General features: G+C 43.4%; 1 protein-coding gene across 24 annotated transcripts in view; it reads right to left on the bottom strand.

Moving 5' to 3' along the window:
• Positions 1-418: 418 nt before the first annotated feature.
• PTPRT (protein tyrosine phosphatase receptor type T) overlaps positions 419-24,536 on the bottom strand; it is a 391,962-nt gene continuing 367,844 nt past the window's right edge. For all 24 annotated transcript variants that reach the window (XM_085519547.1, XM_085519558.1, XM_085519559.1 and 21 more), the window contains 12 exons: positions 23,972-24,008; positions 22,560-22,657; positions 21,074-21,190; positions 19,674-19,828; positions 17,089-17,224; positions 16,026-16,175; positions 13,021-13,194; positions 10,794-10,925; positions 8,506-8,631; positions 7,774-7,937; positions 7,150-7,285; positions 419-6,409 (listed from right to left, as the gene is read on the bottom strand). In XM_085519547.1, the coding sequence (XP_085375673.1) occupies positions 6,356-6,409; positions 7,150-7,285; positions 7,774-7,937; positions 8,506-8,631; positions 10,794-10,925; positions 13,021-13,194; positions 16,026-16,175; positions 17,089-17,224; positions 19,674-19,828; positions 21,074-21,190; positions 22,560-22,657; positions 23,972-24,008 (1,479 nt within the window). In that variant the 3' untranslated portion in view covers positions 419-6,355. The remainder of the gene's footprint in view (positions 6,410-7,149; positions 7,286-7,773; positions 7,938-8,505; positions 8,632-10,793; positions 10,926-13,020; positions 13,195-16,025; positions 16,176-17,088; positions 17,225-19,673; positions 19,829-21,073; positions 21,191-22,559; positions 22,658-23,971; positions 24,009-24,536) is intronic.

Below are 24,536 nucleotides of genomic sequence, written 5' to 3'. Positions count from 1 at the left end.
TGCATTGGAAGCGTTTGAGCTAGTTCAGCAATGCCAACCACCACCAGGTGCCCTGGGGAGGCTTTCTGAATAGCTAAACTCATGAGGTGCCCAGCAAAGGATGAAGTGCTCACAGAAGGAGGTACACCTCCACAGAGCCACCTGCTCAAGCACCTCACCAAGTCCCCCAAACAGCTGTGTTCCAGGGTAACAGATCTCCCTTACAAAACCTCCATGGAAACATCATTTGCAATAAGTGCTTCCACTACAGTGACCCCATTGGAAACCTGTACAGAACAGACCAAGACTGGTCCCAAAGGTCACACCTATAGCATATATCACGCCACAACAAGAAGCAAACCTCACTTCCAACAGTGTGAACTGGCTCATGGCCATGCAGCTTAGAATCAGCTCACGGTTCACAAGAAAAATGTTTTCCTTTTCTTTTTTCTTTTTTTTTTTTTCCCTTCCCAAATAAATACTATGGGAACACCAGCATCTACCATCCAGTCTGCTGCACAGTTCTGTTTCTTAAGGCGTAGGTTGAAACCAGAGAACAGGGGTGGACACTCTGCTAGATGCACTGGGACAAGGATGGAAAGATCAGGTTTTCACAGCTGTGCTACTCTGACATGACGCTGTAGGTAATTCTTAGTGCAGTGCATTGTTTATAAGGGAGGCTTTAAAAATCCTTTAACGCAGAAAATAAAGATTACAGACCCGAGGACACTGATAGTCTCTCCATCAAACTCAGAGCCACCAGGATTTGGCCTTGGTGTATGAAAACACATGAATGTACTCGACTGCTACACTCAGCTGTAGGTTCTTCAGGTATGTCTATGAGGAGGAGGGTGACTGATACTTGTCCAAGTCAATAAACAGGTACTACATGATGCATTTTCCTAGCATCCCTCGCCAAAACTGCAGAAAGTGTGCTTTGCCTCTATGCTGTTGGATGGCCCGCAATGGAGGAAGAGCTACAGGGAACTGGGGACAGGGGAAGGAAGGGCACTTGCATTTAAATTGTATAGCATGTATGTATGGCTATAGGAGACTGCAATCTAAGTAAGTATGAATGTAGGAGGGTTAACAGAATCCTCGTTACTCTCTTCTGTATAGCAAACCTTAATTAGCTCGCTCCCTCAGTTTCTGCTCCTAGAAAGGTCTGTGCAGGGAAGGTGCAGTAATTGGCTCTACCACTTCCTGGTCTTCAAGGACATATATTGAGCTTCACGCTCATAGGCAGAGGTCATCCTAAAGCACTTTAATCACAAGGTCCCATCTGTGTTTCTAACAAGCTGGAGTGAACTTTGTACACTTAGGGAAGAACCTCAAATTAGAACACAGCAGAATCAAACCAAGTTCTTGAGATGCCCTTTGCAATGACTAAAAGTGAACTGAGCTACCAATGTGATACTGTTTATACTTATTATAGGACAACGTTTTCCAAGTGCAACATTTGCACTGAACCGCAAATGCAGGAATATGCCAGGACTGTACAATGTGTGACAGACAGAGGCACCGCAGATCTGAAGGTTCCTCTCAAGGTAATCTTTTATCTTTGTTCCTCGAGATTTATTCCCTCTGTTACACTGCCTGCTCCCCCTCTAGGGAGTTCTGCAGAGTGGAATGTGTTGCTACCTGTTTTTTTATGATCCTGGCACAAACTCAGAAGAGTGGGAAAGACGTAAGTAAATCCCTGCAAGAATAAGAGACAGAACAAAGTGGAAGTTTCTCACATGTCTCAGGACACCATTTAATCCTCCTCCACTGTTTGCTTTTCTCCCAAAGGAGATTCCTTATCCTTTCTTTCTCTTCCAGACAGCAACAGGTTCAGTTGCTTTCAGAACAACTCGCTGATGGGAGCCTCTCTCCTCCCTTGGCCCAAAGGACACCAAGAGCAGTGTACCCACAGCACCTGGCCTGAGATTGCCAGGGGAAATCCAACCAACTACTCCTAAAGGACCCATCCATGCAAATGACATGGAAAAACAACTCTACCATCTGCAGGCTTAGATCTGTCGCTGGGGGGTCTTGCATTGCCACTGGACATCTTCACAGAGAGTTCACAGATCCAGAATAAAAGGTAGGAAAACTGAGGGGGAGTAACTAGTGCATCAATAAAACTAGCTGGAGCTTACTAAGTACAGCAGCATTACAGGCAACTTTGCTAATGAATTTCAATCATGAACTGAAATGTCTCCTACAAACCACAGCCCAGAGACTCCCCTGGTCAGAGAACACCAGTTATTTCAGTCTACTAAATAAAACCACCAATTCCCATCTGCTTGTTTGCCACCAGTGGTCCCTACCTTCACACTGACATTGTACTCCCAATGTTTCCTTCACATTAACAAACAAGTATCTCAGGTCCATCTACAGGAGGTCAACTACCATTTTCTTTACAGGCCATTGTTTGGAGGGGGGAGGGAGAGGGCAGAAATATCAAAAGATGGCAGCAAAGGATGCAGTTTTCACAGAGATAACAAATATATATAAATATATACTGTCAAGACCTACTGTACATTGTAGGGATTTTGGTCTATCTCTTTCCAGCTGACAGCTCAGGTTCCTCCTTCTCCAGCATCCAACCAGAGGTACCTCTGGTATTCTTTGCTTCAGGTACATCCCTTAATAATTCAAGATGTTATTTGCCCTGTGTATGACACAGTCCCTGTACTCTTACTCTTCTTTATTTATTTCTGGTTTTCTGAGCTTCAGATTACACCTCTGACCAATATTACACCGTCAACAAACAATTCTCACCCAATCCTGAAGGATGTCAGAATGGGAATGTTTTCATCATGACTATTCAAATACTGTCAAATATCATATTTACACAGCCTAAAACCCGGTCACCGAGGACTTCCTCTTTTCTACCTTACTTTCTTGCTCCCCAACAGCAGCAGGCAATACTTAGGTTGGAAAGCTTGTCCTGATTGTCAGTCTTCTCGAGAATGAGAAAGCCTCCTTTATTACCTCTAAATTTCTCTCTCAGAGAAAGCAGACCCAACATCCACAGTCTTGCTTCAAACACATTACCTATGTTGCTACAGGCTCCTCTCTACAGTTTAAACAACCTCAAGGTAAGGAGGTTATTTACAGCAAGCTCTTTTCTCTTTATCATTAATTCACATTCAACATATATGCATTGTGCAGTAAAAAACAGTGCAAGGATCCCTGAGCCAATACAGACCAGAGCTGGGTTCCCAAAAATCAATGTACCTGTGTGGTGATGGAACAGTTTGGACCACAACCAACATCACCCATAGTGTTTGCTGAGCACCCATCCACACCGGCTGTAGGCTGAACATCACCAGAAGGCTGAAACACAGACCTGAGCTGGCACACATTCAGTCATGGCTAACAGTTGTGCTGTATGAAACAGCACGATTTGCACTGAACTTGTTCTTTGCAAATACAAGGTAAAATGTAGCTTACAGTCCTTTGACTGAAATTTATGCTATCACTTTGCATTTGCAGAGGGCTAAAAGCATGTGGTGTGTTACTGCGGGCCAGCTGCTGCTTGCACCTGACCCTGTACTAGCATGTCTCATACCATGAAAATACATTTAAACCTACCTCAGGACCTTAAACAACTTCACTGCAAGAGCTCTTCTATTCAACTCACCCAACACCTGCTTCTCTCCATGTATACATCCCTCCTATCAACTGACTGCTGGCTTTGTAATCCACTTTCCTTCATGCTACTGCTTAGCCTGAAACTACCTTCTACCCTTCTTGGTTACACTGTCATTTATTCTACCTCTCTATTCCTTTTATCCTGGCTATTAACTTGAGTGCCTGAAAAAGTCTTTCAGTAACTCCCGAAAGTGACCTATGGGTATGCTAGTTTCCATGCAAAATTAACAGAATGCTAAACACTAATTAATATTTCCATAGCATCCATTGGGAGTCATTCCCTCTGGCTTTCTGGAGTTAGTGAAGCCATGAACATTTTGCTGGTAGTTTCTTCTCACCTTGGCAATTGCAAAATCCCACCCTGGGATCAGGATTTTCTCTCTCCTCTTCTTTGCAAATGGCCCCCAAGCAAACCACCTGTAATTCAAACAGTAACATTATCCCTTCCTTCTCATATCTCATTGTTTCGCTTTGCCTCTTATTCTACAGCAGGGTTGTCTGTGCAGCTTAGCAGCAACAGATAAGAAAAAGATAAAACAATTAATTTTGTGAAATGGCAGACATTCACCTGCAGCCCCAGTGTGAACTAATGTAGATCCTGTGATTTCTTGCAGAAAGTTGGGGCCCAACCTGACACACAGCAGAGGCTCCTGTGAGGGGGTTCCCACTGACGCTTTCTGGCACAACTGACTGAGACCTTCAAGGTATTCACTTGGAAGAAGCCAAGAATCCAAAGCTTCTCAGAAAGAACATGAGCTCGGTGGTTCAGCATCCTATGCAGACCTCCCATCTGCTCAGCAGGAAAGAATCAGTTTCCAAATAAAGAGCCTGGTCCGACTGCTGCAGGTCGTGACAGACATGACAACCTTTTTGTTAGGTACAGCTATATCTGAGTCAATAACTGTTCCAATCAGATTCAATTGTCAAGACAAAGATATAATTATCAAGAAAAGAATGACCATGAAGCAGATGCGCCTTCTGAATTTATATATGGAACTGGTAACTTTTAGTTAAGTTTCTGTTGCTCCCTATGTGAGGCATTGACACGACTGAGCTCCCAGCAGCTTCTGAGCATTTACTGGAGGATGGAATACTATGAAATGGTAAGGAAGTGGAATTTCCTTAACTCTTCCCTTACCTGTCCAGCTTTAAGCAAGTCTACGTTTGAAGAAACCTACATCACCTAGAATCTAATTTACACACTGAACTATCTTGGATGCCTGTGCTCTCAGGATAAATAACTGCCTAAATCGAAATACTGAATGTTGTAAATCCTTGTTCATTTGAAAATAATCTCAGACATTATCCTGCAGACCTTAGTGATTAGCTCCTCAAACTCCTTCAGAGGAAAAATTTCTTAGCTTCTAAGAAGTCAGAGTGGGATCCAGAACCTGGGCAAAACCCTTCTGATGTTTGTTGCAAAGAAGAGGAGTTGCACAGGTGTTTCTGCACAGAACAAAACAAAAGCTGTTTTGCTTAAGATGGAAAGTTGCTGTGCTGGTTGAAGCCTTTTCTTAGCAGATGCCAGAACAGGTTTCTGTGTATGTCCATCACTCTTCCTGCAGCTTGGATGCGTTACCATTTTAAATTTGCAGGGGCTGGAAATCAGAATAAATCACTCAACGATGTCTGACTGTACAACAGATTGGGAACAGTGAGAAAAACCTGATCAAACTCAATTTTAAGATCACCTTCAGATTCGAAGCTCTTGAGCAGGAACCTCCTTTGTTCTTCATTTGCACAGTGCCTAGCCAGGCTCAGCAGGGACCTGTCAGGACTAGGGGTCCTAAGTTCTACAGCAATACAAATAATAAATAAAAAAAAATAATAATACATATTATATGATCAATAATACCTACTTTATACCCTGTTTTTCAAAGACAAACTGCATCCCAGCAAATACTTAAAAAATGTGGTAACACCGTTACCAAGGTTGCAAGACAAATGCAATTTGTTTGATGCAAATATTTAACTTCGGGGTTTAAGTGGCTGGGAAACTCATTCATATTGCTTCACCAGCACTGAAACAAACATGGACCAGAGAGATGTAACCAGTTCATTCACAGCCTTGGGAGAAACTGGGAGGAAACTCGTGGAATCCAAGATGTGAATCCACAGACAACTAACTCATCTCCACCATCTTCACGCTAAAAGGAACCAGATGTGGAAAGATATCCAGAGTTTTTTTGGTGTTGGCCTTTTCATTTGGAAGATAAAACAAAACCAGATAAGACAGGCAAACTGTAATGAAACGTTTCATAACTTCCCTATGGCTATCTCATTTTTCCCAAATGACTGCTGCATGAAATTCAGAAATTAAAGACTGGGGTTTGAGAACAAAATAGTAACTTTAAAAGGTGACATTTAGAAGAGATTTTCCTAAAGGTTCCATTCTTTCCCCACTCTTCAGCAAGGACGGCAAAAATACAATCCTAAAGAGCAGAGAAGAAGTCAGAGGGGATTAGAAAGTCCAGTCCTTCAGCCTGCCTCCCGTTTCGCTTATTTTTACAGTAGGTTATTTAAGAAGCTGTAGATGCTCCAATAGAAAGCAGGCAGCAGCAAACACAGGCATCATCTCTTCCTTCCAGCTCTTCTGTGCAGTCTCAGTCTTTTTCTCCAGGAAGGAGAGATTTTCCTTCCCACACTTGTTACTGCTTTCTAGTGTGGGACAGGGAAGAAGCGTCTGCCAGGGGTCGGGGTCTGCCATGTCGGAGGCTCTCCCCCCTCTGCTGGGCTAAAAGGAGCTCAAGTATTCCAGTGCAACCTCATATACAAATTTATACTGTTCCTGAAAGAGACAACAGAAGTCAGTGATATTAGGATAGAGATGAACTGTTTGGACATTCATTCTACAAGCTGCAAAACATGCCTCCTCTCTCTTTCGTACTGGTCTTAATGGTTCTGTCCATTTGACAGGACCAGGCAAACATGAATTGTATTTCTATGTGATCCTGAACAAGTATTATTAAGAATCGTCATAATCAACGGAAGAGAAACATGCTCTAGGAGACAGCTACCCAGTGGGCTATTCATTATTTGCTTCATGCCCTCATGACACATGTTGCTTTTGAGGAAAGAATTCAGCATGATCAGTTGGGATGTTTGAATTCAGGATGGTTTAATTTCTGTCTTGCAGGGAGCAAGGTCTGGGGTGCACTCTCCTCCCCCCATGATTTCAAGGCTTGTCACAGCAACAAGCGCTAGGCTGTATGCATACACAGGAAGACAAATCCTACCTGCTACCCATAGCTAAGGTGACAGCAGCTTAGGGTTTAACCTTCAGGGAGAAGGAGGTGTTGCCCACCTTACTGCCAGGGTGGCTGTTCCACATCTATTCCAGGAGAGAAGCAGTGGGACTGGAAGATTCTTCACACGTGCCAAAACAGGGCTAGCTTTAATCCTGCTGCATTTACGGTACGTTTGGTTTTGATTCATGCTGGGCTAAACCATACAACCATATACCTACTGTGAAGTCCCCATGTAGGCACCCTTAGGCTGGGTGGAGCAAAGTGCAGAAAAGAAGCTTACCAGTGACTCCACCATGTTGGACTTGTTATTCCGTAATGTTTTCACTATGTGGAACACGTCAATGATATTTTGCTGTTGAATCATTTCACACACACTGCAGATGGCACAGAAGGTGCCACTACGTCCCCCGCCGTTCCTGGGTACAGAAGAAAAGAGGCACCAGATGAAGCCAGGAGAGGGATGAAAGCACAGCTTACACATCAGCACGTACACCAAGAGAGGGGTGCATTCACCAGCCTGCTTGAGGAGGCTCATGTGTTTGTGAAAGCGCAGCTCTGAAGGGCAGCATGAGAGCTGGCAGTGCCTCAGCACAAGGGAAGGGCTAAGGCCATGCCTGGAAGCAGTAGAGAGGGAGCCCTGGGCACTGCCTTGCTTCTCCTTACTCCCCTGGGGAGGCTCACAGCAGAAAGCAGCAGAGCCTTTGGCTTCTCTTCACAACAGTCAGTAAAATCTCCAGGTCAGGTTGTTATAATGCAGCACAACATTCAACATGAAGTACCTTACAGATGTAATTTAACTTCATTTTCCCCAGCTGAAGCTTGGCAAACCACCAGATTTCCAGATCCATAATCAGTCTTCTGGATGTATTTCATGAAGTTACAGACAATTTCCAGCCCTACTTACAGGCAGTGGACCACAGTGCGGCCGTCTCTCCCATCGTACTGCTCCTGCCACTTCTCCAGCCTCCTGACCACCTTCAGCAGAGAGCGTTTGGATGGCGGGGTGTCCCGATACGCTGGCCAGCCAATGTACTGCAGGTGCTGAACTATGCGATAGCCATCCTGGGGCTGAAACAAAGAGCATTTGCAATGCTAAAGGCAATGGGGCAGGAATCAGAGAAAGGGTGAAGCACAGTACTGAACACACACACCATCCCCTCTTGATTTGGTATCAGTGAGAGTGTTCTGCACTCCGGATACATGATACAGCAGGGCAATTAGGAATCCCAATCGAGCTGGTAAATATTGCATTTGTGTTCAGAGACACCGCAGAGCAGCTGACAGATAGGGAGCAGTTGATACTACTCCAGCATATTTCCTATGATGTTGACAGTTTTACTGTTTCTACCAATTGATTAATTGTTCTGAAATATATACAGAAAAATGCATTCCATTTGAATCCAGATTTCCAGTTCATACCATCCACTTCCTACTTTCAGCCAAAAGGCTTTCACCAATATAGACTAATGCAATTAAATGTTAATTAAAAAAAGTAGCTACTACATTTCTGCAGTGGAATTTTGTTACTAGGTGAGCGATTCAGCACCTCAAAACCATGGTTGTGGTTCTGCCTCTTTCCGGTGCCAAAATGTATTTGTGAGGATAAACAAGGAGTGTGGCATTTCACTGCTCTTACCCTGGCCATGTTGCAGATCCGGAATATCCGGTTGATGATGTCTTCATCGATGTCTGCTGAAACAAACTCTACTTGAATTGGGCCATAGCAACAGGACGTCTTCTCTGGCCAGTACTGCATGCAGAGCTAGTGAGAATATCAAAAAGAAACAGAAGGCACCTTAATATTAACAAGGGAACGCACCATCAGTCTTGCATCACTTCAGATGGGCAGCCAGCACAAAATCCATAACCAATCCTCTGTTACACAATATGTTTGCTCAGAAAAGACCTCCTTCTCATTTCAGGGCACTTCTTGGTATTATAAGTCTAAAGACAAAAAGAAACCTATTTTAGAGGCTTCACTTTTCTATTTTTTTCTTTCTTTTTCAGTATGAAAACCATTGAATTCCAGGGTCTAAAGGTGAAGGAAAGGGGCAGAAAAAATCAAGTTCCTACATGGGTATGGAGTTAGAAAAGAACACTGAAAGATCAGCGCCTGCAGGTAAATGCAGTAGAATCACAGAAGTGTGGTGTTAACGAGGAAATGGCACATGCACCAACCAAATTAATCTTAATTCAAGCAAAGAGGAATTATTTCTTTCTGCAAAATGAACATTTTATGCTGATGCTACTGAATTCACAGCGTTCAAACCCCTACCATTCACACAAATTATGATCTAAGTATTTCAAACCCATCTGGAAATAGATCATGGCAAGAAAATATTTTGCATGAGATCTCATTAAGAGTTTCCGCTGAGATTGTATTTTTCTGGGTGTTTTTTTTTCCTCCTATTTTCAAGAGTAATTTTTGAGAAGTTCTGCAACCACCGGGTGCTCATTTGAACTTGATCTCGAGCTTTTCAAGTTCAATCACCGTCAGTAATAACGTCAAGTGTGTGCACAACACTGCATTAATTCTCTATTCCTGTTCTTCCTTTGATCATATGGGGCTGAAATTGGGTGGGATATTCATGTAATTTTATGCATCTTTGCCCTTGTTACTTTTTCAAGATTACAAAGCACACCAAGCCCACGTAAGCAAGTTCTCCTTTGAAGGTTGTCTTCACTCTTCATCCAGACTTTCAAGCAGCCTCCAGATCTCCTCTCAAAGCATTTGCCCAATGGGTGAGGAGATGGGGGCTGAGCTGTAGGAACCAACCCCAAGGTGCAGCGCAAAGAGCAGAAAGATTAAACTTAACTTTAAATTCATTTTTAATAAAGCAGGTCTGTGAATGATCACTCAGACTCACCTTTGTATGGTGCTTAAAATGGTCTGTTGTGTTCTCCAAAACATGCGTTGGTTTGCACTTTTCCCTGCTCACTTCCCTATCTGCTATTTTTATTAATCACATACTTATCTTTAACCACACCTTTTATATAAGCAGGTTTTGCCACTTGTGTTTTACTCCTGTAGATGAGCGAGGTGTTCCACCTAGGCACATAGATGTGGTATCTTCTGCACACAACCATACACTGACAGTTGTCATGCTTACAGTGTAGCACTTGGGCTAGGCAACGATGAGCAGCCAGATAACAACACTGCTGTACAATAACAGTGCAAGCGTAACGCTGTTACAAAGTCACACTTCCTCTTCAGCAATCTCACTTTCACAACTGCTATCAAACTTTCACACCTTGCCTCCAGAGCTCCTAAGATGCAAACTTTAAAGCTATCCTTAGCTTCCTGTGGTAGCTGGGTGCGTTTGGCACTGGCTGCAGACTCGAGGTAGGTGACACCGCACTGGAATGACTGTCAAAGTGACTTACTGCACTGCCAAATCTCCTCTCCTGTGATTACAAACTACCTGATAAGAACGGCAACTTTCAAGGGGAAAGAAACGCAGGTGAAGCCTTTGGCAGAAAGGCAGTCGGCAGCAGTAATGGGCTGAGGCTGATGGGTTTGTGCTTTCTAAGAACCAGGTGTGAGAAAAGATCCTTATGATGTTTTCAGCATATCACTGGGTTTTATTCTTCTGGAAATAATGGGTGAGCAGGCAGGCATGAAGTACATATGCCTGGGAGGAAACGGGAATGGGTTTGGGAGGAAAACTTAGGCCCACAGCAACAGCACACATAGATAGTTAATTGCTGTTAATCGCAGTAAGAATTAGTTGCTTCAGGAGTCAAGCATGTAGATGTGACCCTTGTTATTCCATAGTACCCCAAAACATGGCCTGTTACATTCCGGTTATCATTCTTTATTCCTTTTTATTTATTTGTCACAAGCAAATGGTGGCAGAAACCCACTGAAAACCTTCTGGACCTCAGAATAAAGCTGTGTGGCTGAGATGATGAAAAACCACTTACCTGTGCAGCATCCATCTCATTCAGCATCACTACGGAGGAGCAGTTATAATCAAACACCAGCCTCCAGAAGTCTGCTACGGTGTTAGGCAAAGGGTGCTGGGTTACAATAAAGGCAGCAGGTTGCTTGTGGCTCTAACAAAAGAATAAGATTAGTTAAAAAAAATAATAAAATAAAAATTCAATCAACTTTTATTCAAACGAATATTACACCCGGGAGGCTATGGCTAGGCAATGTGAGCCATTTAACCAGATTATACAAATCACATATCCTTCTCCTTGTTATCACTGTGCAATGAATGAATGTCTCATAATGGGATTCTTTTGCACCCAATGAAGACATTTCATTAAGGAAGTGTCACAAGAGCAGAGATTACCCAAATCAATTATTTATATTTTGAGACTCAGCAAATAATACTAATTCTACTATTACTACTATTACTACAACTATCAGTAATGTTAATAATGGGAAACAAAACAGCTTGAAGCAAAGGCTCTCCTTTCTGCTGCAGTGAACTCCAGAAACTAGAGGAGGGATTAGCCCTCATCTGCCATTGCTCCCCAATGGCATAATGCTACCCACGTGGCACATTTGGGTGACAGCCATCCTTTAACAGGACGTGGGAGTGTGTTCAGAGTGCACATTCAGCTTCCACTGCTATTCTTTTACACCAGAAGAGCCTTCTGCACTCAATTTCCCTAACCACGGAGGGGAGGAACTGTGGTCCCAACCTCTGCAGAGTTGGTGGTAATGAATCTTTGTGAGGCACTTTGAGATGAAAGGGCAGCAGCTCAAAACGTTATCTCTTTTCAACCACAGCAGGCAATGCTTAGATGAGCCTACAAATGCTCCCCGTCCTTTGTGCTGTACATCTGTGAAGCAGACTTGAATCAAAAGGTATAATTCTGGGTTTAAAAAAAAATATAAATCGGATTTTGGTTTTAAAGTAAAGAAATAAATAAATGCTCAAAGTATTAAGTTAGTGGCTGCAGGGGCTGCCTTTCTCCTATCAGATGTGGATGCAATGGGCCCATGGTGGGAGGGGTGCTGTGCATGCCCTGCACTACTCTGCAGGGTGGCTGCACCATGTTCTGGGGTGCACAGGTGATGGGAAGAGAAGTACAGAGAAAGAAAAGAAAGGCTGTTGGGAAGTGATTGGTCTGGAAGGGCTTCTCCTCTTTCTTTACACAAAACAAAAGTGGTTAGCAGGATTTTGTGTGGAAGGAGATGAGAGCTTTGAGGTAACAGGCCAATACATTGCCAGGCCTTAGGTAATGAGACAACTCATTGTGCTCCTGCAGATCTGCCAATGCACAAAACACATTTTAAACACAGAAAAATAAAAAGTTTCCTCGAGCACATTTGCAATAAAAACATCACAGTTTTGTGAAAACAAAATATATCTAAAATTAATTCTATGGCCATTTTTCTTTACCTCTGAAATGCAGCAGTATCACTATTCCCCAAAACCTGAAAGAGTAGGTGATGTTAACACAGCCTGACTCTATTCAACTTTGCTGGGGAAAAAATGATGATGCTTCTCCCCAGATCATATTTACATATACTCCAATTGCAGTAATTAGCAGTTCTAAAGGCACCTCTGTCCAAAAGCACCTTAGGTACTACAGTAAAAAGAAACCACCAACATAATTCACCCACTACAAATGCCCTGTGCTGTGAGTCCATAAACAAAGCAAGGAAAAATGCCTTCAGACAGATTCACATCAGCTTAGCTCATGTCCTTCCTCCCTAAAGCTTCTTGCACATCTGATCCCATATTCCTAACTGCAGTAGCTCAGATAAATCACTCACTCCACACCACAAAATGTTCTTTTCAAAGAGCTGACGTGGCAGCTCCTGGTGAGCATTTCTCTTCCCACCTGTGCTGCAACCAGTGGGAAGAGCTGTCCCACCACCACTTGGTTTATTTGCCATTCTAAGATGCACCCTCAGCCTCACGAGCTTCTAAGCCAAAAGTTTCCCAGCAGCTCGAGGCGGAACAACACAGGCTGTGATTTATCACATTACCAAGTGACACATTTCTGCGAAGGAGAGAAAATTCATGGGGCTTTGCCCAGTTTGGAGATATCACTCAGAAACTACAGGGGAGGGGCGGGGAAGAAAAAACAAGAAAAATCGTCTAGTTTTGGATCCATTTCTACCAGAAAAGCAACCCAAGAATGAATAAGCCCAGTGTAGTGATAAGGGGAAGGGGATGGGGGGGCTTACATCCATGAGCGCAGCATTGATGTAGTTACTGGATTCACCATCCACAGAGATGAGGAAGGGCAGGCACCGGTCCAAGGGCAACACGTCCATGCAGCGGTTCTTGTCGTGGTTCCTTGGCAAAAGGCCGATGCTGCAGTCCTCTGGTCTAACCCGCGGTGTCACGATATTGAGTGTCTGTGAAGGGGGCAGGGAAGAAGGGAAGGAAATAAAGAAGCAGGCTGAGCATCTTTGAATTCACTTCCAAAAACAATGCCATCTGCACAGCATGCTTATACCGAAGAATAGAAGATCTCTGGGATCCCAGAGAAGGAAAAAGAACGAGCATGGAGGAGCTCTTTGCTGTTAGAGCACATCACACTGCACATCCTCCTGAGGTGCCCTCCCAAACACGATAAGCCCCAGCATAAATGGAGGGCACTAAACACCACATAACAACTTCCAGCTGTAAAACCCCACATCAGTCAGATAACATTTCTGTTCTTTTCAGAGGCTGGAAATGGCCATTACAGTTGCATGCTGCAGCTTTGACCTGGTGATGGAATGAAGCCTCTCCAGGCTGGGCACATACATCCTCGTTCTTTGAGAAGATCCTGTGCACAAGTACCCTGAGTTCACCCACAAGGCAACTGGGTTCAAACCATCTCATGATTCCTCAGGCAAACTATCGATTTCTTTTAACAATATGCCCAAAAACCTAAGAGAAAAGAGTTGGGTTTTGTTTTGAACAGTCAGTCAAGCTGTCACCCTGTAATTTAGATTGATCCTTTCCTTGTGGAGAGACGTGCAGGCTGCTTCCTTCCCCCAGTCCCACCTTATCTTTGGGGTCTTGCTGTTGGTCTTTTACCCTTATCTGCCTTTCCCACAGCTTTACAGAATGTGTTCCTTTAAATGCAATTTTCTTTTGTGTTATCCATCCACAAACCAGCCCAGGTTACTGAGCAGCTGTTAAAAACAGCAAATCCAAGTGAACGCATCTTTAACACTGTCACTTAAACCCTGGTAGATCAGTAGCTATCTGATGGCATTTTATTTCTACTTGTCATGTTTGCTTCCCTGAGCAAAGCAGTCATGCTGTGAATTCCTTTGCAACCAATGGATGAACACAAAATACCGAGAGGCCAACCATTTATACAGAGACGTTGACTTCATCCAAAGAGAGGTTGTGAATGGAGAAAGGAGAAGGGTCAGACAACCTGCTATAAGAAGTTACATATAGAAAAGTGACATCAGAAATCATGTGGTTGCTCTAAACTATGCACACAAGCCCCCCTTGCCTACGATGGGAAGCAGGCAGTCTGGCAGGGAAGCATAATGAAACCTGAAATCTCTGACAGTGCAGATAATTAGGTGAGTAACTTGTTAGTGATTTACTCCCGTCTATTTTATGTCCTTCCCCTCGTTCACTTGTTTTTTGTGGCTTACTCAGAACATAAAGACTTCCCAGAATGAGCTTTTATATGTTCAGGCAATGTGCGGAGCATGAGAAATCTATCCAGTCTTACCTGAGGGACAGCGAGACCTAAATAATACAAATTGGCCCAATAGATACTGTTAGATCAACCGGTTCATAAAGATTGTAGCAGAAGATACCATCCTATGCATTAAAGCCAGACAATTAGGGCTGAAGAATGCTCTAAGCCAAACCCCTGTAAAAATAGCATCCTGCTACTAGACAGCAAACGAACCTCTTATGCAAAGCATGGAGGAGCATTTCCTTCCCAAAGGAGCTGCCAGCCCCTGGCAGCTCAAAAGAATAAGCACGCGGGCGACAAATCTCACTTCCTATCATGACAAAATAAGCACAGTGAGCAGTGCCATTCTTTTTAATAGCGCAGCAGCACTTGATGAAGTCAGGCTTCGGCTCCTTCATGCCAAGCGTCCATAACCAGAAACACTTTCACAGATCTGATATCACTTGATAAAACCAGATTTTTATTTTTAATTGAACTGTCATCAGTTGGGATCCACACTCTTTATCTCACTACATCAACCCTGATGATTCCCTGCAAGGTTTCAGATAAAACACACACATTCTGTCTTCGTGCAGAGAGGGAGAGAATGAGGCATCTGGCTCAGACAGTTCCTGACAGCCTCCTCCTGGAAAAGACACTTGGCTGGGGGACAGAGGGGCATCTCCCACAATAAAAGTAATCTCCATCTTTTCATTGCTGACTAAGAACAGCTTCTTAATAAATAGCTGTCTCTCTTTACAGCCCAAATCATCTTGCTCTAAATTTCCCACAACATTATTCTGTTAGATGAAAATCCTGAAGGGACTTACAGACATACTGAGAATCAGCCTAGGAAGCTCAGTTCACTGTTCTGAAGGGTGAGTTCTCAGCTGTGTTGGAGACACCCTTGCACAGGGCTGGCAGCCTCTGAGTCCCAAGGCCCATTTTATCAGAGTGGGATACGCACTGCTGTTAGCCCAGCAGTCCCTGTTTCTTGCTCCAGTCAAAAAACACTACTCCAGCACTTGTGTTATTATATGAGGTTTCAGTTCTGGCCACAAGGTATTCATAAAAATGTTCCGGGTGAACCGAGGGCTTCAGTTCACTGAAAATTAGTATTAGAGAAAGCAGTGCTCATGGAAGCGCTTCTCTTTGTATGGAAGGACATCAACAAGTTGATTGTCAAGACTCTGAGGCAACAGACGAGCCACAAGAACAGTTAATAAGGGGCCTTGAGGCATAAATGTTTCTGCATAAATTACAGAAGGAAATGAACAACTGAATATTTGCTGGAATGAGAAGTACGACGTTATCTGCGGAAATTAAAATCCTTGCTCTATTGAAGTGATGGGAACTTTTCCTTGCCAAAGGCTGAAAATCTCACGCTTAAAAACAAACCTCTGCCTGATTCAGTGCTAACACAACAAGAATCATCCGAAATCAGACCTTATCTCAGTGTCGCCCTCCTCTGCTATGCTGGAAATCATACAATAGCACAGATATTGATTAAACACCTTCAGTATACCGACTGCAATGACCAAGACATGACATTACCTGAAACTCATCTTTTATCTGGCTGGAATTGGTCTGTGGATCTATCCTGCTGATGTTGTAATATATGGATCTGAACTCACAAACTGGAATGGCCGTGTTGCCACAGAGACACGCCTCCAAAATGGCATCGTGGACAAATACATACTGTTCCTGTACAGGGGAGGGGATGAGATATTAAAGTCATGTTTTCAATACAGATCACACTTTTTTTTTCTTAAGTCATGCCTGCTATGCATATTTGGCTCAGTTTCATGTGGAGACAAATTACACGTTGTGCTATGTGACAGCTTTGTGAGCATATTTCATCCATCACTGAATGTGAGGTCTCATGTATTCATTTCAAATTTACAAGTCTAATGGTAAATCACCAGTACTGGGAATGCTGGGACAAAACAGAGTTTGGCCAGGGAGGAATTCAAGGAGACAATTGCAAGGCAATGGTCTCTTTATCACTGAGAATGGTTTGTGATCAGTGACAATAGCAGCACAAATGGAGGTCCCCTCCACCTGTTTTTTCAAAGCTCCCAGAGCTTAAACAAAACACGAGATATGAGAAATCTGCAAAGTTAAAAGTTCTTCTCTGTTCCACACTTTTGCTCTCTCCATCGGGAGGGGAACACATGTTGAACTTGTGTAGTGGGATAACAATCTCACAGGAGTTTATATACAGCTGCTAAATGGTACGTTCTGGAGCAGCTGACTTCATCAGCACCCAGTGCTTAAATCCAGGATGTTTCATTGTTTGAGCTTGCACTTTATACAATATAGAAACTGAGCTTGCAGTGAACCTACAAACGATTCAGGAGCGACCTCTGCTACCATGAGAATAAATCGATCAGCACTGCTGAAGCCTTAACTTCAGTGCTTGTCCTCCTGCCTTGAGGTCTGAGCAGCTGCCTGCAAACAGGATTCAGCACACATCTGGCCATATTTAGCAAAGTAAGTTCTGTATAATCCCATCACATGGGAGGCAAGTGTTGACTTAACGAAGTGTTGGGCTCCTGTGAAGCAGAGGAGCTGCCAGGAAAGCAGCACAGGTCAGAGAAGACCTGCTGGCACCTACCTCTGTCTGCACCAAATTGACCCTCTGGGAGCGCAGCTCTCGCACACAGTTAAATATATCGACCACACCTTCGTTCTCTGCCATGTCAAGCATGATGTCAATGGCAATAAAGCACCCTGTTCTCCCAGCCCCGGCACTGAAAAAAAAGAGAAGACAATGAGGGTCCACACGATCAAGGGACTGGGTGGTGGAGGCAGGGCTTTGTGGAGGAGAAAATAGATATACAAAAAATAGCTACGCAGAAAATAGCTGCATGGACACAGCTGCTCCTCCTGGAAGCTGCTCCCCATGGAGTGATTTTTGTGTTAAATTAGCTTTGCATTTAAGGGAATGAGCAGCCTCTGGGTTGCAAAGACACGCAATTCAGAAGGGGTGGGAGTGGGGTCTGCTTCTCCAAGGTCTTCCTTCTCATGGGGCTATTAATGGGCATGCATGCTTACTCAAGAGGGCTCAATGGGAGGGGATTCATTCATTGCCACAAACATTTCTTTTCCCTTCTTAATGAGAAGGTTGGGTCCCAAGTAGGACGATTTCAAGTTATGGATTGTAGCATAGAGAAAGAAGCCTGAGGCTACTCAAAACCTTCAGCTTAGACCTCCCCCCAGCTGCACGTGAGAACTGAAGCATCTCTTGCTAAGTGTGTTGTCATTGTGTCCTCCTTCCCTTCTGGGAAATCATCCAAAGCTGTTTAGGTGTGAAGGATAGAAAGAGGAGAACGTCTCTAAACACAACACCAAAGGAAAAAAGGAGAACTCAGCTCAAATCAGGGAAACTTCAGTTGTATGAAAACTTCAGCAGAGCCAAAAGCAAGGAGATATGAATGACCATAAATTAATGGACCAGATTAATCAACTGCTGAATTGAGAGAAGATATTTTTCATTTGCAGAATTTTAATGAATAAGTGGCATTTCCTCTCTTTATCTCTCAGCTTTTCACAATTTTAACAAATAGTTATAACACTTCTATATTTAGAGGACCTCAGCCTTCATAAATATCAAATAGAGATAATATCCAGCCAGGCATCGGTGGGGAGAATTTGGTAATTACCACTTAAAGCAAGTCATTAAAATTCAAAAGCAGTTAAATAACAGAGAGGAAATGGCATTTATTCATTAAAATGTGAAGGATGAAAAATTTCATCTTGCTTTCTTGGTAACGATGAATCAGGTTCAGGTTCCTTCCAAGGCCCGTTCCATGTCACAGCACCAAGGCAACAAATTCAAGCCCCGAAAGCTCTGAAAGAATTCCCTTCTACCAGCTCCACTGGCTGAGCTGCATTTTACTATGGATCTGATTCATCACTTGCTAAATTAAAATAAAATAATCACACACCAAAAAAGCAAATAGGCCAAACTGTTAAAAAGATTGAGCTGATTTTCCTCTCCAAAGTGACTGTAGGACATAATCTCTCCCTCCTCCTGATGGCAGAGCCTGGCACCAGGAGGTACATGCCAGTGCACTGCTCAGGGTGAGATTCTGGGACAGTCAGCTTTGCCCTCTGGTCTGGTGTTGTATCCGTATCTCCTTTACAGAACAGGTGCACTGTGACTGCAGAATCACCTGCTACAGTCAGTTTTGAGGTCTGTTACCTTCTTCTGATTCCCAGTGACCCCCATAAATGATACAAACCTACTGATCCAATACAGTATAACCTTTTCACCCAGTTTTTCCTGTGCTGCAGAGCTGATGGAAAAAGGTGGTAAGGATTAAGAGTACTGCTCAGGAGAGCTGGTTTCTCTGCTTGGCTTTAATGCTAACCCTGGGTTCCTCTGCTCTCCCATCAGCATGTCTGACTGCATCTCCAACTGCTGTTCCCCATGCCAGGGACACCCTCCTCCCTACTCATGTACTGCCTTGCACAGTACAGCCTTACCTTCAGCTGGAAGAAGACAGTGCAGAAAGAGCACACACCAGTACCAGCAGCAGCCCAGGAGTGTGCCAGAATGCAAATCAATAATCTGAATTCTCACAGCTGTAAAGCCAAGCAGTTTTCCTCAGGCATTTGCCTCTTATTTCCTGGCTGGAAGGCACTGGGCAGGTTTTCAGTCTGAAATTCCCACTCAAATTGTGTTTTGAGGAGGCTGAGATGCATCTGACTGGTATCCATACTTGGGAAGGCAGAAAAATTCATGAGATAAAACCACTGACCCTGGTGCAAAGCTAAACTGCAGCACATGTGGGTACAGAAGAGCAGTTGCTTTAAAATCCCCCTCTGCAGCCTTGTTTATTTGTAGGCATCATCCCTACTGCCACGTGAGGTTTGCTGTGATAATAACTGGACTTGCTGTCCCAGATATTTACCATTTTCCCAGCTCTGCTGTGAGCATCTAAGAGACTATGGGCCACCAGAGAGTCTTCTACATTCCAATGGCCCTCTCTGACCTACTTATCTCCAATTCATGCCAGCTAAGCTCCAAAGCTGCCACTTTAGAAAAGAAACCGGATTCCACTTCCCACAAGGCCCACAAATTAAACCCTTAAAACAAACGGAATGTAGTTGGTCGTTGCTGGATGAAACGAAGAAAAAGAAGCTGGAAACAAAAAAAAAAGCTGATGGAGGAAAAGGCTCCAAGAGCTCACATACCTGCAGTGCACAACGATGGGTCCTGCCTCGGGGGGGTTGAGGAACTTCACTTGTCGAACAAAGCCCAGGAGGCCCGTGGCATAGCAAGGAACACCGTGGTCTGGCCAGCTTGTGAAGTGGAACTGCCGAATCTCTCGGATCTCATGGTAGCCTTTCTGAGGAGACAGCACAGCCTCTGTTTTTCTGCAACCAGACTGCGATCAACATCTTTTGCCCTCTGCTCCCTGCTCTCATATGGAGGGCTGAACAATTGAGCTCTGATCGTGTGCAAGAATATGTCCTACACCACTTTTCTCTCCGAGAGACTTCAAGGCCAAGGATCAAGTGCACTCCAATTACAAACGAAGTAGCAAAGTACAGCTGAGGACTGTGGAGGTGAATGCCAGCACCTGCTTCAAACCTGTGGTCTCAGTTTCAAAACCAGCTCACTGGGAACATTACAGGATGACTTTTGTCCCAGCATACCAGGTCCACACTTAGGCCATCTCGCCTTTGGTGATATCTCCATAAACCACCACTCTCAAATCCTTTTTGAGGCATTGAAGCAAAAACCTGGGGAATGAGCAGCTAAATACAGAGTCTCCAGGAAACTGTAGATTATCTGCGGCCTCCTGCCAAAAAATCCCAAGTTTGAGATTACAGCTGGTGGTGAAAAGGGCAGAAAGTGGTACCCAGATCCACCAGCTGGTCATGCTGGTGAGATTTGTATTTGTTTTGTCAAAGGTAACACACAAGTTGCAGTTAGCTTTGACCTTTTACTGTATAGAAAATGTATTTGGAGTCCACGCATCTGTCTGATTTTAGCATCAACACTTCCTGCCAGGTTTTTCAGTGACTCAATGGAACGTGGACCTTGTGAGCAAGAAAACCAGCACAGTATTCCCAGTGTGGCTTAGTAGGTGTTTTTGAAAAGCTTTAAAACCACTTACTGACTGTTTGGAGAGTAATTTGGACAGACCTGAAATACTCTGACATTTAGATATCCCATTTCTAATTGCATGTAACATAAATCTTCCAAATCCTGCCGATTTGGGGACAATTTTAATAGTTGAGCTTTTATTACACTTTATTTCTCCTGAAAAAGAAACCTCTCTGGTATCCAGTCTAGCTTATACCTTTTCCTCATCTATAGTTTTCCTCTGTGAATTGGGATAGCCAACCACCTGCTGGTGTTTGGATTTATTTAAGCTTCATGCACTGTGGATTTTACTTTTGTTGTTATATAAAGATGCTTAAGTAAAAGGGGAATATCTGTCAAAAATTCAGATTCCAGAAGTGAAAACTAGTCATACAGCAACTGTTCCCACCTCCATCCCTGTGGTTGTTTCACCCAGAGTTCACATTTCAGATCATAAACTGAGTATGGCATCAAAAGATCAGCTGACTGAAGATTTCCTTACCTTTTGTACAGTAAATGTGCGTATGACATATTCTGCCAGTGGTTCTGTCTCGATTAATGTGACTTTAATATCCCCATAGACCTCTGTATCATCTGGCCAGTACCGAACACACTTCACCTGGTGGAAAGGGAAAGAAAATACTGAGAGGAACGAGCTCCAATTGAGGCAGAGCTGGTCCACATTTTACCCCACTCTCCAGTTGAAGAAGACATCAGCTAAAGCTCTTGAATAAAATCACCTCATCACGTGAACACACAGCACAGCTACTTTTAGAAGCCACATGCAAAACTCACAGTAGAAATAAAAGCCAAAGCTTTAAGGCTCTAGGATATTCAGGTTAACAAGGACTAGAGAGTTACTAAATGTTCCAACATTAAGAGGTAGAGAAGCACTTAAAATCTCAACCAAATAGCTACTACAAAGCAGGTTGTATATTCCAGTTCCAATTGTAGAAAGAGGCTATGATTATATGATGTTTAGGATTTGGAGGCTTTTTTGGTTGGGTTTTTTGTTTGTTTGTTTTTTACACAGAGGAGTTTATTTCAAACTGAAGTGTCAGTAGAAGTTAGAATAGAATAAATAACAATAAATGAACAGAACCAGGCAGCATTCAAACATGAGATCTAAAGGAAATCAAACACAAAGCATTTGAATTACTAGCAGCTGTGAATAATCTATTGCTTAAACGTTTCTTTTAGTACAAAGGGAACTGGAAGGTGACAAACAGAAGGAGAATGTTTTTAAAGTGCTGGTTTCTGGCTGAGAATCTCTCTAAACCAAAGACTACCAGGAGCAGGGAGAACGTGCCAGGGGAAGCACAACCCAAATGTGCCTCCTTCTTATTACCTAAAGCTGGTCTGTGCCCTTTGAGTCACTCACATTTGTCCCCACTGTGTGCTTCAGCAATAGCCCTGTGCTAACACTAACTCGTGGTTAGCTGAGTCCAAGAGAGCAAAGCTATGCATGATGAACAGGCCGGTGCTGCTAGGTGGCCCCAAGATCCATAAGTGCACGGGCTCACACCACAACAGAATAGTGATAATCTGAAATGAGCAGCAACTTTCAGCTTTGAAGTACCATTTAAAGATCTCTTTTGATCAGTTCAAACACCAGTTGCACGTCCTCGTGCCTCCAGTTTTTTGTGGGTAGAGAATTACTCAAATTACACAGATAAAGAATAATTATTACAGAAGTACATTTTTCCCTCTGTACTGAAAAAGGAGACAGCTCCTCAGCTAGCATAAATTTGTATAACTCTGCTAAAGCATGACTTACAGCAGGAACAAGATCCTTATTAGTCTGGAAGGGAAGCAGCTAAGTATTACAAAATCTAGCATTTTAGAGGAAAAAAATCCTGAGTGGATGAATTCCTTTCTTTACTCCAGTAAGCAAAAAAAATGTCACTTGCTGAGCATTGTGCAGCATCAACACTGCGCTACACCCAGCAATGGTTTGTTTATCTGTGCTAGGAAAATGGTCCCCTTACCCTGCCCACTTCCACCAAGTTGGTGACCATGACAACGCTTGCAGAGTTTTCTTGCCAAATCATTCTCCAGAAATCCTTCACTGTCTCTTGCATCGGCCCTGGGGCATGAGAAAAGACAAAAAGACATCTTCAGAGAGTGCATCGAATGCCAACAACCCGTTCCAGTCGTTCCCTTGCCTTGTGCTGTTCTCATAGGATCCTAGTCTCCCTTTCAGAGCATCTTTCTGTGACTCAGGGCTATAGACACTGAACAGCCTGGAGCTCTCTGGTGCATCAGACACCTCACCTTCCTTGCAGTAGGTATCTGGGATTCCAGCATGCCAGAAACAGAGGTAATGGCTGCATTGTAAACAGCAGAGACGGTAGTTCAAGCAGGAAATAACGTACAAGCAAAGGGATATGGATGAACTCCATAGTCACTCTGCAGTTAAGGCAGTATTGAGATTTGTACCAGATGCAACACCGCAATTCCTAATAGTTTATTAATTATGAAGGAGAAAGCATTCAGAAATTAGTCCTTTTTTGAGTGTCTCTAGAAGGAAAAATACCGGGCTCCAACAGCTGAACAGCCAGCATTCACAAAAGAGGATTTATCTCACTTTCTCTCTTCTACCCTGTCGATGAAATCCTTCAGGCACTCTGCCCAAACTGTATCCTCCATGTTCTTTGCCATGATGCATTCTCCGTACCCTTACAGACCCAGATACCAATTTAACTCTGTTATGTTTCTTTACTCCTTCAATAGGGACAAATGTGAAAAAGTCATAAAGTGGAATTTAAGAATAGGGTTATTTATGTGAATGCCACATTTCCAAAGGAGGAAGGAATGCACTGAAGTGAGAATGAATAATTGTAGGGAAACTGGTCATGGCCAAAGAGTTTGCCTAGTGATGCAGGATAGCAGCAATCCAATGCAATGAACTGCAGTTAGGGGGCTCATCATCTAACATGCTCAGCATTCGATTGCGTTGCTGAGGTTTTGGCTTCTTTCTGCCCCTAAAGGCACAGGAAACTAATTTACAGAAGGTGGTGTTCAAATGCAATTTGCTACCAGTTCCCACTAACAAAAATTCATCAGTCACAGGCATATTCATAGTGCCTTCCCACGGAAATTTCACTTCAGCAGGTAAACTCAAGCTCCATAGAGTCCCTTTTAGTCATATCTTCATATTTCATGCACAAAGGGCACATTATAGATTGTTCTGCCACCTCTATGTCTACTCTTATAATTTAGATTCTTTTGTTTGAGCACCTGTAAGAGCTTGGAACATCCTATCTCCTTCCCTTTTGCTCCCCTAAACCAAGTTTTCAGACATTCCCAACACAGAAGATGTCACCCTATCAATAAACCTTTCAGCAATCTAAAACAGCAGTGACTTTACAAATATTTAGACATACAAGAATGAACTTGCCTTGAGTTGCAATGTAATGACGAGGCCGGTGGTACCCCTGCAAAAAAAGACAAATAGGTGATGGCCTGAGGTCACAGTTAAACAAAGCACAGCAACATGCATTTTCACCTTCCAGGCAGCAAGAACTGCTCTGCACCAACACTGGTTATTGAACGCCTGAAGATAAGCAACAAGGTTGCCCTGTTAGATTTTCAGTGATGGTATCTCACTCAGGTCAAATAATTTAATTAAAAACCCCACAATGTCAGGATTTCATGACAGCAAGGAGATAACAGGAATGGAGCAGTTTCCACTATTCCTTCCAAGGAACAGAAGTGCCATGCCTGACCCATAGGCAGCTCTGGAAACCACCATGGGAAAAGCTGAATCTTTGTGCTTGAAAAACAACAAAGGTGGTGTGAGTTTTCCCCTGCATGATAACACTGAATGCCAGTGGTATGTGACTTTATTAAGTGCCTGTTTCAGTTTCTTCCATTAGAGATACTCTTCTGAACAGCGCCATGTTCCTAAGCACGAGGAGATGCATACAAGAAGTGCACATCACATAACATTCTGTTTGTGCAAG

Source organism: Coturnix japonica, chromosome 19 (genome assembly GCF_054131305.1).
Source record: "Coturnix japonica strain WE chromosome 19, WE-NBRP24, whole genome shotgun sequence".
Lineage (NCBI taxonomy): Eukaryota > Metazoa > Chordata > Aves > Galliformes > Phasianidae > Coturnix > Coturnix japonica.
This window is presented reverse-complemented; position numbering and strand designations above follow the sequence as displayed.